General features: G+C 38.3%; 1 protein-coding gene across 1 annotated transcript; it reads right to left on the reverse strand.

Moving 5' to 3' along the window:
* Nucleotides 1–7,588: 7,588 nt before the first annotated feature.
* LOC308695665 (peroxiredoxin-6-like) lies at nucleotides 7,589–12,164 on the reverse strand (the record flags this gene model as incomplete). Its single annotated transcript, XM_081373844.1, has 5 exons — nucleotides 7,589–7,732; nucleotides 7,826–7,972; nucleotides 9,330–9,476; nucleotides 9,548–9,704; nucleotides 12,073–12,164. The coding sequence occupies 5 exons, from the start codon at nucleotides 12,162–12,164 to the stop codon at nucleotides 7,589–7,591; spliced, it is 687 nt and encodes a 228-aa protein (XP_081229970.1).
* Nucleotides 12,165–15,781: the final 3,617 nt, after the last annotated feature.

A 15,781-nucleotide genomic window follows, 5' to 3' on the forward strand; every position in this document is an offset into this window, starting at 1 on the left:
ACATTTGTGGTTATTTCTGTTACTTGTGACATTTTCATGGCTAAAGTCTAATTACACTGTATTCAGCACAAACTCTGCTACAATAATATATCAGCAGCATGTATGTAAAAGTTTGTAGTTTTGAGATAATGACATTTATGCGTGGTTTGTGAAAATACAAAAATAAATTCTCACTGAAATAAGGTCATGAAACCCATACTGATTATTTCTTCACAAGACTTTTGAAAATTGTATCACGTAGCCTAGAATATTTGCTGCAAAACTATGTGAAAATCACCCTGACGGCTCATTCAGAGAAGACAATATATTGATTTAAAAATTTTACGACGTGTTTTGTGTTAGAAAGCAATATGCGAAGGGGCGGATCACCTCATTAATATGAAAGCTTTCCACACCTGAGAAAGACAAAGAACCTCCCTAATGGCCCTATTAGGAGCTTATCAGGGCCCATCATTCTGACCAACCTTGCACAAAGAATGAGGAGATTTAAAAAAGAATGGCTTTTAAAATTGTTTGGATTTATTTACAACACAACATAATCCAAAGATACACAACAAAAAAGCACTTATTGAAGAAAGAGACCTTTGTGCCATTCCTAAAAACATTGTACATACCTTTCATTTTATAAGGTGTTTGATTTTCACTTTACCATGTTCATGTACAGAGACATGTACTGTGAATGTTGAAGTCAGCAGGACTCAGTGGCATCTGGGCCCTGAAAAAAAAAAAAAGTGAACATACTGATATCAAGAGAAAGGCCTGCACGATTTTGGGAATACATTTTAGATTTTTCTTGTTAAAATTGCTTTTTAAAATTCACAGAATACACACACACACTCACACAAATGTTTCCAACAACATAATGAACACCAGGTTTGTTGTGCCTTGTAGGTATAGGCTATGCGCAGTGCTGCATAAAATAATAACAATATAGCAGCCTATATATATTTTCAAAAAGATTTCAGTAACAACTAAGCTAGAGAAAAATATATTGATTATCATGTTACTTCAAATGTTTCCATTCGTTATGATGATATGAAATGAGATAATAGTAAAAACATGAAGCCGTTTGGAGCGTTTTGCTTTTCCAAAATATGATACATTCAAACGCGATCGCGATCAAAAATATGATACATTAAAACGCGATCGCGATCAAAAATATGATACATTAAAACGCGATTGCGATCAAATATAAAACATTATGGTTAGGCCTACCATATACATAGCCTATCTACGTTTGAGCAGATATCCACAAACACAGTAACAGTAAACACGGGTCTAAATATTATAATATTCACCATATATCTAGCAACAGTTCAACTGCAATGTGAAATTTATGCAACAATAGCAAACTAATATGTAAGAATTACTTACCTTATCTTTCTTGTCTTCAAATATCGTTCTTCTTCTTCTGATGTAAATCCAATGTAAGCTCAGGCACGTCTTTCAAACTCGACGAAAAGTGAAGTGAAGTGTTTTGTTGTTGAGGTAATGAGGGCGATCGCGTTCCATGTGGAGATTTGCATGTGAATATCTTTTGCGCGAGTGGGCGTGGCCGAATTAAAAATAATTAGGAAGCGTTTGAGAAGCTGGAAATCTTGTTGGTTTTATACAAATTACTTAAACAGAGAATATTTGTTTTCGTTTTGAATCCGATCATTTAAAAGTACACACTTAAATGTTTATAAAGGTGTATGGCTCATAAATGTGTGACAAGTATTCGCTGAGTTTTGTTTCAGTTTATAGACGTGCTCAAGAAAAAAAAGTTCACCGCGACGGAGAGGCAGAACGCACACACTGTTTATTTTCTTTATTTTACAAAAGCACAATGTTTTGATTTGATTGGAAGTGGACACATACAAAAGTAGAAATACCACAGATTCTTTTTTTATATTTATTTTTTCTGTATGACCATAAATGACGGAGAAATTTAAGTTTATAGTGCTACAATGTGGAGAAAATCCAGCAAAACGCGCCGGCGCGTTTGTCGACCTCAGAGGGTTAAAGAGACCGCACCAAAACGAGTTGCTCTCAGACGCATATCAGAAAAGGGGTAGAAAAGGGGCCTGTGGAGCTATAATAATGAGGAATTCAGACCCAAGCATTGCAGTTCCGCTTTATATAGACTATAAATGTATGATTTATATGTAAAAAGGAACGATTTAAAAGCATGATATGTCTCCTTTAAGTGCTAATATAGTCTCTACATGTCTGAATCGATTGCTATGTGTATAATTATGTACATAATGTACGTATAATTGACCAGATTGAGTTCATTCTTGTTATTACTGTTCATTACTAATTTAGTATTATTATTTTCTGTTTGTTTAGAACCACTCATACTACGTTACACTCCAAACTACTCTGTCATACCCTCTACTACATGTACTGCAATTGTTCACTCAACTCAAGTCTACGACTGTAAATGTCTCTACAAGCCTCAATCCATTAAAGTGTACTTCGTCTCTGACCGGACGACTTATGTCTGCTCAATATCCACCAGCACCACACTAGTCTGCCCAACAGGCAGGGAAGGGCCCTCCTGTGCTTCCAGGGGGAGTTAAATGGGGAAGAGGGGGTTTGAAGAAGCAGGGAGTGTTTTTAGGAACAGAGCAATATAGGCAGAAGAACTGGGAGGGTGTGGAGGAGAAAATGTGACCGGTTGTCCCGATGGTTGTGGGTGCTACCTCAGCTAGCGTACAGGGGCATGGTATTGGTCACGAATAATCTGACTGCATCTGCATTATGGCATAAAATGTTCTGGATCCCCCAGAAAGTGTTGTTGAAGAGCTGCAAAGAAAGTTAATTGACTTTTCTGTGATGGGCAGCATTGGAAAAAAATCTGATGTACTCTTCCTACTTATTGTTGTGTTACAAATTTATAAAATGTTTAATATGATTATCCAGTCCTGTTTTACTGAAAGTCTTAAATGGCTCTTGGAGCTTGTGTTTTAGCAAGAGAGACCTGCCAGTCCTGTACTCGAGTCTCAGCATTTGAATAGATATGCTGAGTGGATTAGGATGGGCAACACTCTCAGTCTAGAACAGGTTCCTAAACCTGTCTCATCACAAAGTTTTGGTTCCTGCCCCTAAATGTATATAAGTTGTAAGAGAACGTTCACTTAGTCAGACTTTGGTGACTGCAGCTACCGACAGCTCGTGTTCTCAATAAAGAATCCTGCTGAAGAAACAACCAAGTCTCCTGGTCTTCGATTCTGAGTTTCCAACACTATTCAAGAGGGAGGACAAGGCCTGATGGACATTAAAAACAGAATAAAGACTTTCAGACTTCAAGCAGCTCAGAGATTGCTGACTGCAGAACCATGCTGGGCTGATACAGCGCGTGCTGTGTTGAGAAAGATAAATGTCTTCAAGTATAATGTGCTGTAACTGTTTTTGATCAAAATGGCTAACATGGACTTGAGGGATGTTTGCCCATTCTTCAAAGCAGTTTTGAGAGCATGGTTTTTAAAACCAAACCATGTAAAAAACAAGTTTTTAAGGTTAAAAGGGTTTTCTCAAATATTGGACTTTGGACAGAGAAGGAACCTCTCTTTAATGACTCGCTGATACCTCTTGTCTCATCTGAGGCTGGAACTGTCAATAGTGTTCAGCGCTCGTCTGTGCTCAACAACAGAACCGTTTGCTGCTTTGCTAAAACTTTTGCCATTGCGCAAGAACTGGTCTCTGTTGTCACTTGCGAAACCAAATGCCAGCTGGTGGGTGTAAATGTGCAGATTAAAGACCAGTAATATATAATAATATTATAATAAGATCCTCTTCCTACGTCAGAAGGGGATCGAAATCAGATCGGCTTATTTTGTGGCATGCTTGCAGAGAAAGGATCAGCAAAACAAAGGGTTTTACTGGATTTCACTTTTCACGTGTTCTGGGTTGGTAGAAGCACCCAATTACAGTACTTAAACACGGGAAAAATTACATTTTCATGATATGTCACTTTAACAAATGAAAGAGATTTATTGAATGGAGGCACAAGACAAACTTGAGTATTAAACCTTAGACAGACTTTCAGAATACTGCGAATGCGCCTCATTTAGTTCTGTAATGAACAACTTCCAGCAGACGGACACAGAGGAAGAGGTAAGAGCTATAAATGTGCTTTTATTATTATATTGTATTATGACGAATGGATGCACTTTTTTGAGCTTCAATCTGTTGGTTGCAATCCACTGGCATTATAAAGCTTGGAAGAGCCAGGATATGTATTAATATAACTATTATTGCATTCATCTGAAAGAAGAAAGTCATATACACCTAGGATGACTTAAGGGTGAGTAAATCATGAGGTAATTTTAATTTTTAAAGTGAACTACGCCTTTAAGACATAAACCTTCTTGGTTTTGGATTCATCAAGAGTCTTAATTTTGTCCATTGTCTTCAATGTTCAAAACTACATTCAATCCTTTTGGCTATAAGAAAATAAACCTCTTGGTTTTAGCTTGAACAACTGTCTTTAACTATATTGTGAATAGGCAATCTGATATATGTGTTATATATATCAGATCAAATATGTGTTTGTGATTGTATTTTGTCCTTTATAACTATGTGATAACGGGTGATCCACGGCGCCACCATGTAATAGTTTGCTCTTCAGTGAATCAGAGTTGTTGAATTTACAACACGCAAATTCACCCACTTCTCCCGAAAGACATGAAAGTAACTGGCCGGTGAACTGGGAGAAGAATAGAGTAAACTAGAAAATGTGAGTGGTGCTAGCGGTTTAGTGGTTTGCAATGATTAACATGTTGCTAGCATGATGCTAACACAATCGCCATGTTGCTTGCATGTTTAACAAGATGCTAACATGATAACAGCATGATTATGAATGAACAAAATCTAACAAAAATTATGAATCTGGCTTTATCTAGTGTTCAGGTTTCTGTGAAGGAAATGTATGCAAATGAGTGCATATTTAATTAGATAATGACTCATTTTCATATTGCAATACAAAAACAATAGTGTTACTGTACTGTGATTAATCATCTGGGGAAGTATGGTGAGATCTGAGAGTTTACATTAGTGTAGTTGTGTCATATAGTGTCTAGTCTCAGCCATGGACCGTTGGCTGAACGTCTGATGCATACGGCACACTTTTCTGGAAACACTTCAGGAGTTTCGAAGTCGCGATCTGATTGGTTGAATTCTACAGGATGTCCGGGAGACTTGTGTGTTGCGTTTTTATCGGTCCGCCGGGAAACAAATGCCATGACGCCAAAACCCCTCATGGAAGAAGAAAGCCTTGTGTTTACAACTGTGACAATGAGCGCTTGCCAGGATCAACTAAACGCTGGATTTTCACAAGTATGTGAAGTTCGCGGCTCCATTGTTGCAGTAAACTTGCATAACGTTCTTGAATTAATCATTTATTAGATGCACGCCGGTCTGTTATTGTAGGGACATTGACATTATATTGTCACATCCCTAAACATGACGCGGAACAAAGCAAACTGTGACTGGTTGCGTTACATGTCAGTCAAACGTCCTCTTGGGCGGCCCTTGACCAAGAAAAGCAGCGATAGAGTCCAGACCTGAAGCTCTGGCTAAGCAAGACTATATAGTGTCAGTAGTGTTTAGTGTGACACAGACGGCCAGATTAAACACTAGAAGAGTCTTGACATGAACACTGCTTCAAATGACCAAAAACACTAGATTTCCATTCACCTGTCCTTTAACTGAACATTACAAGTGTTCAGCCTTTTACACCTGCACAGGTATTTTACACAAATGAACACGAGTGAGGAAAATATCACCAGATAAAACCAGTTCAAAAACAAGTGTTCAACCATAACTATTAAAATATGACTTTCAGAGCAATAAAAGGATTTTAAAAACTCAGTTTTGCTAGATTTATTCGTGTTTTTGTGTGTGTGTCTGTGTGTGTGTGAGAGAGAGAGAGAGAGAGAGTGTGTGTGTGTGTGTGTGTGTGTGTGTGTGTGTGTGTGTGTGTGTGTGTGTGTGTGTGTTGTTTTATGGTGCATAATTATAAACACCTTTTACCTTATTTTTATTATTCTCAGGTTAGGTAAAGTTAGTAAAATCTGTCCTAAATAATAAGCATTTGAATTCCCATACTTACAATATTTAGATCACAGAAGACTTCTCCATGCAGTTCAGCTCAATCTTTTGTAAAACAGAGACTTGTGGCAGGCGAGTTTATTAATTTCAATTATATATATATATATAGATTTATTTTTTTACATTTTTTTATCAAAAACAGGTTAACTAGTTTACATAAAAGGTAGTAATATATAAAACAAAAATAAAAGTAAATCAAAACCAAATCGTTTACAAGCTTTAACTGCAGGAGGCGCAATGGCAAGGCATCTAACACCGGAGAGGCCGTCCGTGGTGAATCAGCGACTGACTGGACATTATCTTTCCAGACCTTTTAAAGTCCATCAACTTTTTGACATCTTCAGAAATCCCCTCCTGTAAACTCCCAGGACTTGTTCATATAAAGCCTTTCACCTCTTCGTCCTCCTCCTTCGTTGCATTCTGTGTCTCGTCCGCAACACACACGACGGCAGGGCTGGACTGGGACAAAAAATCGGCCCGGGCATTTTTGCCCAGACCGGCCCACTATATGATCATAATAAGTATGAGTATGAGTATGAGATATATCGGCCCAAAAAGCACGTCGGCCCACCGGGCAAATGCCCGGTATGCCCAATGGCCAGTCCAGCCATGCACGACGGTAATGCTTGCATTTTTCTTCTTTCTTTGGCAAAGCTCTTTCTAATACATGTTTTGTTCCTCACTTATAAACCACTTTTTCAATAAACCATTTTACAAAAACAATTGCAGTATTTTTCTTTATAAACCACTTGCTTCATATATGGTTACAATGATTATTACAAGTGTCATTCTTTATATAACACTTCCTTAATAAATCGTTTAACAACAACTTCTGGTGTCTTTATAAAAACACTTTCATTATAAAAGGTTACCATTATGGTTGACTACAATACTTAAGTGCTTCATACACAAAAAGGCATATTTATAATAGAATAATTGTTTATTCCATAACTCTGAGTGTGTGTGTGTGTGTGTGTGTGTGTGTGTGTGTGTGTGTGTGTGTGTGTGTGTGTGTGTGTGTGTGTGTCGCCTTTGGCTTGCTTCCCTATTTTCTGCAGAGCTGCTTTATAGATGAATTAAACTCATTAACTGATGAACTTTACACAGTTATTGAACAAAACTGAACTGAGTTTCAATGATGTGTGTGTATGTATACTGTATGTGTGTGTGTGTGTGTGTATATATATTTATATATGTGTGTGTGTTTTAAAATCTATACTTGAACTATATAGTATATGCAATTGTGTTAGTTATGAAATACATACTTTGATGTTAGTTGATAAAATACATAGTTTGAATAAATAAAACATTACATTTAAAATGTAAAAATACAAATTAGAATTGTATTGTTTATTTATTCATTTTTTTTGTAAGTGTAAGTAATGTTAATTTAAGCTGTAAATTGTGTGTGGAACATGTGAGGACACTGGTGTTTTACGAACAGCTGCTCACACACAGCATCACTGAATCCACACATCAGCCGTCTGTGCGTTCACTCCTGATGGGGGTTTGGTTGTGGTGTGTAGCGCAGGTACTTCTTCCCGGAGGGCAGGTCTTTGGTGTAAACTCCAGCGGGGAAGAGTGTCACGGCCTCCTGCTCAGGAATGCTGGGCGGCACCATAACACTGTCTCCAGGCTTCAAACAACAGCAGATGAGCGTCACTCATTACACACTGATGACAGGAACAGACACACACACTCCAAACAGACCAGGCCTGACATTTCTCACCCGCCAGTCCACAGGTGTGGCCACACGGTTGTGTGCCGTTAACTGCAAAGAGTCGACCACACGCAGAATCTCGTCAAAGTTACGTCCCGTTGTTGCAGGATAGAGAATGGACAGCTTCAACTTCTTATCTGGACCAATCACAAATACCTGAACGAAAATGCACACATTAAGAAATCAGTGTGAGTGTGAAGGGTTGATGGCTCTGTCCAAACCAGTGACCCAACCTTCTCAGATATGTTAAACTCTTATCTTATTCAGTAAACCACCAAGCATGCAGAGCAGGTTGAAATGGCATCATCCCCGTACTCCCTAAGTCGTGATTTAGAGAATCTATTCAATATGACGAGAACACAAGTAATCAAGGGCCGATCAGTGATTAAATCCACTCCTAGATGTGACCATGGATGGTCTGGAATGGGCAACAGGAGAAGTTTACTAGATGGTAAGTGGCAGGGACTCTCGGAGACGATGAAGGCAGTGTTGTGTCAGGAGGTTCTTGTGGCTCGGATGTAGAGTCGATATGGGACAGGGCATATCCCTTCACAATTACATTTAATCATTTAGCAGAAGCTTTTATCCAAAGCAACTTACAAATGTGGAGAACAATAGAAGCAATCAGACCAACAAGAGTGCAACAGTATACAAGTGCTGTAACAAGTCTCAGCTAGTCATGTCTCATGGGCATGACCACCGATGGAGACATTACAAGAGTCTGTATGCTTTTGGACCCCAGACACTGACTGATTGGAAGTGCAGGTTTTATTGAGTCCTTGATTGTGGCTGTGATTGTGACCGGTGTCTGTGATCAGAATTTGGGATAGTCGGACGTGGGCATGACCACCTGTTCCTCACTTTACCCGTATCCCATTTCAATAGCAGCGCAAGTGTTTTACAATACAACATGAACAGAGTGAGTACAATCTACCTAACTATTTTTTTTTTATGCAGGCACATAGTAGTTAAAGACAGCAAATGTAAAGTGTGACTTTTTGATTTAGTAAATAGTCAGATTTTTTTTTTTTTTTTCTTGCTGCAAAAATAACAGAATCAACAAACACACGACCAGGTTTACACTCTTTTCAGGCATGTTGTGTTAGTCCCAGTAATTGTAGCTACTATTGTTGGCCACAACATTCTCTTTTTATTCGCCATTTTTATTTGAAATTTGGGTCACACTAGACTAAGGTCCAATTCTGACTATTAACTAACTATTAACTATTAACTATTAACTCCTCATTACTCCTAATATAAAATCATAATTACTGCTCATTAATAGTTAGTATGGTAATGGTGAAGTTTAGGTATTGGGTAGGATTAAGGCTGTATAATATGGTCAAGCAGAATAAGGCATTAAAATGTGCTTTATAAGTATTAATAAGCAGCCAATATCCTAGTAATAAACATAATAAGCAACTAGTTCATAGTGAGTATTGGACCCTAAACTAAAGTGTTACTGAAATCTGCTCTGTTGTTGAAGCTTTATTCATGTGTGCAGTGCACTTACACATCGCGCGCTGAGTGGCATCCCGGTCTGATCCTTCTCCTCCGGGTCCAGCATGCCCAGCGTCTCCACCAGATGCCTCCCAGCATCCGCTATGATTGGGAAAGGGAACTCGCTTCCGGACTCCGCGTTATTGTAAGCCAAGATGTCCTGAAATTATCCATGGAGACTCATTAGCAGCAGGTCATTCAGAGAGACACCACAGACTGAAAGAAGCGAACCTTGCTCCAGCCGTGATGGTCTTGGAGGCTGTCGACGGAGAGCGCGATCAGCTTGACGTTGCGTCTGCTGAACTCTGGACTGAGTTGAGCTGCTCTGCCGAGTTCAGTGGTGCAGACAGGAGTGAAGTCTCGAGGATGAGAGAACAGGACGCCCCAGCTGACGAGGAGAAACTCAGGTCACTCAAGGGGAATGACAGAACTGTGGAAGCCCATTACCGCCACAGGAGAATAAAATAAATCATGCTTTGTAAATCATAGATATGAAATTACAACATCGAAAGTATGTATTTAGTATGCAAGTATGTAGTAAAAGTATTTAGTATGTCAAATTATGAATGGTATGTCATATTTTTGACTTTCCCACAATTCCAAATTTTAATGTCATGATAATTAGTATGTCATAATTTTGACTTTTAATGTAATAATTTAGATTCTAATCTCATAATTATGACTTAGTCAAAGTTGTGACATGCTAAGTAATAATTATGAGATAAAAAGACAAACGTACTATCTTATTTTGACTCATGTCAATTATTAGTATTTCATAATTATGACGTTTCATGCCATAATTTCGATTCATGTCATAATTGACTTAGTGTGCCATAACTTTGACTTTTTAATTGCATAATTATGGCTTGGCTATGTTCATCTTTTTATCTTTGACTTACTAATAATTGACAAAAGTCGAATTAATAAGAATGTAATAAATTACTTACAATTTTTATCTCATAATTATGAAGTTTAATGTCTTAATTAAGATTTAGCAAAGCATGATTTTCTTCTGAGGCAGAAGTGTGCATTCATACATATCTGAGTAAGAATCATAAACACATTTTAAGACGTACAGCATTTCTGTGCATTGCATGTTTTGGTCATAGACACACAGACACTGTTTGTTCACAAATAACTAGATTATTACAGGAGTTTTCAGTCTGGCCCGTTGATGTATAAATGTACATTACATTTTTACAAGATTATTTTTTAAAGTTGTATTACTTTGGTATTAAATTACAGTAAACTAGTTAACGCTGCTGCGAGGGTGTTTCTAACACACCGGCTGAGGGAGTGACAGACAATTTGACATCTTTCTCTCTTCTGACCAACATAATCAGTCTCTCCACGTTTATCCTCTTTAATGTCACAGAGCATAGTATAACAGAGTATAGCAAATGGAAACTCAAAAATCATATTTGTTGTAGTTTCCTCTCGCCACTATAGAAGTTTATCCAACTTTGAGGACTTCTGCTTCTGAAGACATTTTTATCAGAGACTTATGAGTGTTTTGATGTTCAAGAACTGAATAACCAACCCAAGATCATTGATTATTAAAAGACTCTCTGAATGTCATTAAAACAGAAAGGACTGTAAAAACATGCAAAGAGAGATAAAAAGCATTTGTGATTGAGTTTCTCTGATCTAGTAACTCTAGCAAAGAGCAGCTGTTTAGTGCATCATTTACGCAAGTTTCTGCTTTGTTCACAGTGAAGCTTCAGCATCACTGCAAAACATTCAGCATAACAGGGTCTGATATCACTAAACCCACATCTTAGTCCCAAACCCTTACCCTAACCTTAGCCTAATTATAACCTCAGCCCTAAAAGCAAGTCTTGACCCTCAAACAGGGGTCTCAGAGAGTGAGGACAGGCCAGAAGGTTCTTCACTTGGTCAGTCTGTGATGAGGACTCGGAGGACAGTATACAGGCAGGGGTTGATAAACAGAGAGATATACAAGCAGCAGCGTAGGCAAAGCAGCAGTCGAGGTCATAGCAGGTGAAGTATCAGGGCAGGTAGCAAACAAACGGGTCAATATCCAGGTAAACAGAGCAGAGTCAAAAATACAGCCAGCAAGAGTCATAAACAGTCCAAGGGTCAGAACACAGGCAAACAATGCTTGGACATGTTAGCCGTGATGAGACAAAACTTCACAGTGAGCCGAGCGTGTGTGTGTGTGTGTGTGTGTGTGTGTGTGTGTGTGTGTGTGTGTGTGTGTGTGTGTGTGTGTGTGTGTGTGTGATAAGTCCAGGCATGTGGTTCTGGGAAATGTAGTCCAGTTGTACTAATACTCAGGAGGAGGATTCTCAGAGAGTGTTCATCACAGAGAGTTCAGAGTGTTTTTGTCGACTCTGCTCTTTATGTGTGTCAAGCCGTGTCAGCGTTTGGATGAAGCTGAAGAGGCGGTAACAGTGGCGTCACGAGTCACGACCGCATGACCTACAAACACAATCACCACACAGGAACACACAACGGCTTTGACCATGTACGGTTTTATCAAAGATACCTGACTAGCACATGTCCATTATTACGAGAGAAACGTGTCTTATATCCGAGCCACACAATTCACTAATAACCAATGCTGAATAATAAGAAGAACACAGAGGAGGAGAGAAAAGAGGCAATATTGTTAGATGTGACCTCAGGAAGATGCTATTGAGAATAAAACTACTGGGATTGTAATATATGATGAACAACACATATCAAACAACACACTCTCATATCACAAGCACACATGATCGCATTACACTTACGAATCCCCGAGAAAATCATGAAGTTTCAATCTGCCAAAAGTGGAATCGGCTTCGAAATTGGGAACGATGTCTCCTAACAGCATCCCCGGCATCTTGAAGCATCTCTCTCTCTCTCTCTCTCTGTCTGTCTTCTCTCTCTCTCTCTCTCTCTCTCTCTCTCTCTCTCTCTCTCTGTTTGTCCTCTCTCTCTCTCTCTCTCTCTCTCTCTCTCTCTCTCTCTCTCTCTGTCTGTCTTCTCTCTCTCTCTCTCTCTCTCTCTCTCTCTCTCTCTCTCTCTCTCTCTCTCTCTCTCTCTGTTTGTCCTCTCTCTCTCTCTCTCTCTCTCTCTCTCTCTCTCTCTCTCTCTCTCTGTTTGTCCTCTCTCTCTCTCTCTCTCTCTCTGTTTGTCCTCTCTCTCTCTCTCTCTCTCTCTCTCTCTCTCTCTCTCTCTCTCTCTGTCTGTCTTCTCTCTCTGTCTCTCTCTGTCCTCTCTCTCTCTCTCTCTGTTTCCTCTCTCTCTCTCTCTCTCTCTCTCTCTCTCTCTCTGTTTGTCCTCTCTCTCTCTCGCTCTCTCTCTCTATCTGTCTGTCTTCTCTCTCTCTCTCTCTGTCTGTCCTCTCTCTCTCTCTCTCTCTCTCTCTCTCTCTCTCTCTCTCTCTCTCTCTCTCTGTCCTCTCTGTCTGTATTGCATGTTAGTGTGGTTTGGTGTGTGGGAGGGTGTGAGAGAGCACTTGATTTGTAAGCATATTTTTCTCTACAGGTATGATGATTTACTTGTGTTTTTCTCACACATTACAGTTTCTTTTACTGAGTTTCTTTCAAAACTCTTCACACAATGATCACAGCATCAGTGTATGTGGGGGTCCAGTTCACCATAACCCTTAGTTCACCCTCAGTTCACCCCGTGTATTAACTGAAGCGGCTCAGATCGGGGAATAGCAGAGGGGTCTCGATCTCAGCATCCTATGGTCATCTTCCCACAGTGGGTTCATGACTCCTCCATGAACACTGCCTCATCATGCTTATGGCCCAGACACACGAGGCAGTGATCGAGACTGGCAGACGGGCCAGTTTGATCTGTACGTCAGCATCGGGAATAACATTATAATCTTGTTCACGGTAGAGAAAGCTGCTTACATGTACAAAAGTAACAGTGAAGACTTATACGTAAACACAGCTTTTGTGTCTTTATCAGCTTTTCCACACATATATACTGGCCCTGATAATCATCACAAATACTGACGCCTGCTCCATTTCTGTAAATCCATTTTAAAGAATGAATGACTGACTGACCCAGCAACATAGTGTCGGCCCAGATCCGGCCCACATCTGGACCGTTTGGACTCCACGTGGGCCAGATCTGGGCCGAAACCATGTTGCTGTCTGGGGACTGATGCTCTGGTCTTCATCAACACGCGTTTGCACCACCTACTGGTCAGCCGACTAACAGCAGAGGAAGATTATGCATCGACACACTTCTGCACTACTGCTTTTCCTGCAATTCCCGGATGTGAAATGTTGGATTTTCTGTCGAATATGAACCACTGAATTTGTAGAAGTGAATTTGTAAAGCAGAATAAAATGGACCGAAAAATTGCCTGTCGAATATTATAGGTTGTATTTTTAAACAGAATGAATATTTTAGAAGTGATATCTGAAAGGTGAATATGGATGATTGAATTTTTAATAATGAAAATGTGTGAAATGTTTTGAATTTAAATATTCTCAGCAGCCCATAAATATGCAAGCCCTAAAAATACAATCCATTAAAATTCAAGCACGTTAATGCAATGCATATTTTTTCAATAAGTGCAATTCAACAAGCTTTTTTGTTTCAAAAACATTTGGCATGATTTTACTCCCATAGTTTTAGTGCATTATGATTGTCATTGATGGTGTTGGTCTGGTCATGGAGATGTTGTGAGGCTGTTGTGGTTTAGAGAGACTGATCTGTGGGTGCAACAAGTCATTGTGTTTGGACTGTATTTTCTGATTTCACCCTGTCTGATTTAGCTCTTTTATTTGTCACCATGGTTTCCAATTTGATTAGTCATTGTTTTCAGCTGTTACCTAATTAGTCCTCTTTGTCCTCTCCCAGTATATATCTGCCTGTGTTTCCTGTCGATTCTCGTTAAGGTTAGTTCTGAGTTTGGTTTACAGTACCAGTCAAAAGTTTGGAAACATTACTATTTTTAATGTTTTTGAAAGAAGTCTCGTATGCTCATCAAGCCTGCAGAAAAAAAAAAACTAATATTATGAAATATTATTACAATTTAAAATAATGGTTCTCTTTTTTAATATATTTTAAAATGTAATTTATTTTTGTGATGCAAAGCTGAATTTTCATCAGCAAGTACTCCAGTCTTTGGTGTCTTATGATCCTTCAGAAATCATTCTAATATGCTGATTTGATACTATATATACTATATATAATATATTTTTTTGGAATACTTTTTTTAGGATTCATTGATGAGTAAAACGTTAACAGCATTTATTCATAAAAACAGCATTTATTCAAAATAAAAACATTTCTAACAATATAAATCTTTACCATCACCTTTTATCAATTTAATGCATCCTTGTTGAATTAAAGTACTAATTTCTTAAAAAAAATATAGTTATTGTTCCCAAACTTTTGAACGGTAGTGTATATTGTTACAAAAGATTTCTATTCTAAATAAATAGTTCTTTTTAACTTTTTATTCATCAAATAATCCTGAAAAAAGTATCTCAGGTTATAAAAAAAATATTAAGCAGCACAACTGTTTCCAACATTGATCATAAATCAGCATATTAGAATGATTTCTGAAGGATCATAAGACACCAAAGACTGGAGTACTTGCTGATGAAAATTCAGCTTTGCATCACAAAAATAAATTACATTTTAAAGTATATTAAAAAAGAAAACCATTATTTTAAATTGTAATAATATTTCATAATATTACTGTTTTTTTGTTTGTTTGTTTTTAACTGCAGGCTTGATGAGCAGGCTTCAAAAACATTAAAAATAGTAACGTTTCCAAACTTTTGACTGGTACTGTAGGTTTTGCTTGTATTAATAAAGTCTGTTTGAATTGATCTTCTTCGTCTTGCCTTCTGCCTGCACCACACTTCAGAAACGTTACAGTGAGCAAGAGAAATGTGATGGTGGACACGATTGAGCCTGTAACAAAAGCAATCATTTCAAATATGGCTCCATTCATTACTAATGACAATCATGCAATAGAGTTCAGTTAGTGAGGTACATTTGCCAGCACTATTAAGATGGTTTAATTGGACATGATTTTTCTATTGTTCATTGCATTTACAGCAGGATTCATCAGATTTGTTTGTCATAGTCTTAATGTAAGCTATATGTGTCACGTCTCTCATGTGTTTATGTTCTGTTTGGACTCTTATTTTGATAGTTGTGTTCTCATTGCCACTTCCTGTGTTTACATCCTGTGTTGTATTGGTCTCCAGGGTTTTTGATTATTCATCATGCCTGTTTCTTAGCGTGCTGAAGTTATTTCCTTCTGCGGTTCCTGTGGTTGTTATTGTGCAAAATAAGTATTCTACTTCACTCTCTCTGCTCAATACGACCATGACAATATGGTTGGCTTTTGACTTTAAGACTTTTGCAGTTCATTTAAAACTTTATATCAGTCGGATATATGGTTCAACAAGTGTTCAAAAATGATGCAACCAAGGTTATGTGAGCATTAGCTTAACCCTTTGGGGTCGACAAATG

This window comes from Scardinius erythrophthalmus (assembly GCF_964197995.2).
Source record: "Scardinius erythrophthalmus genome assembly, chromosome: 9".
NCBI lineage: Eukaryota > Metazoa > Chordata > Actinopteri > Cypriniformes > Leuciscidae > Scardinius > Scardinius erythrophthalmus.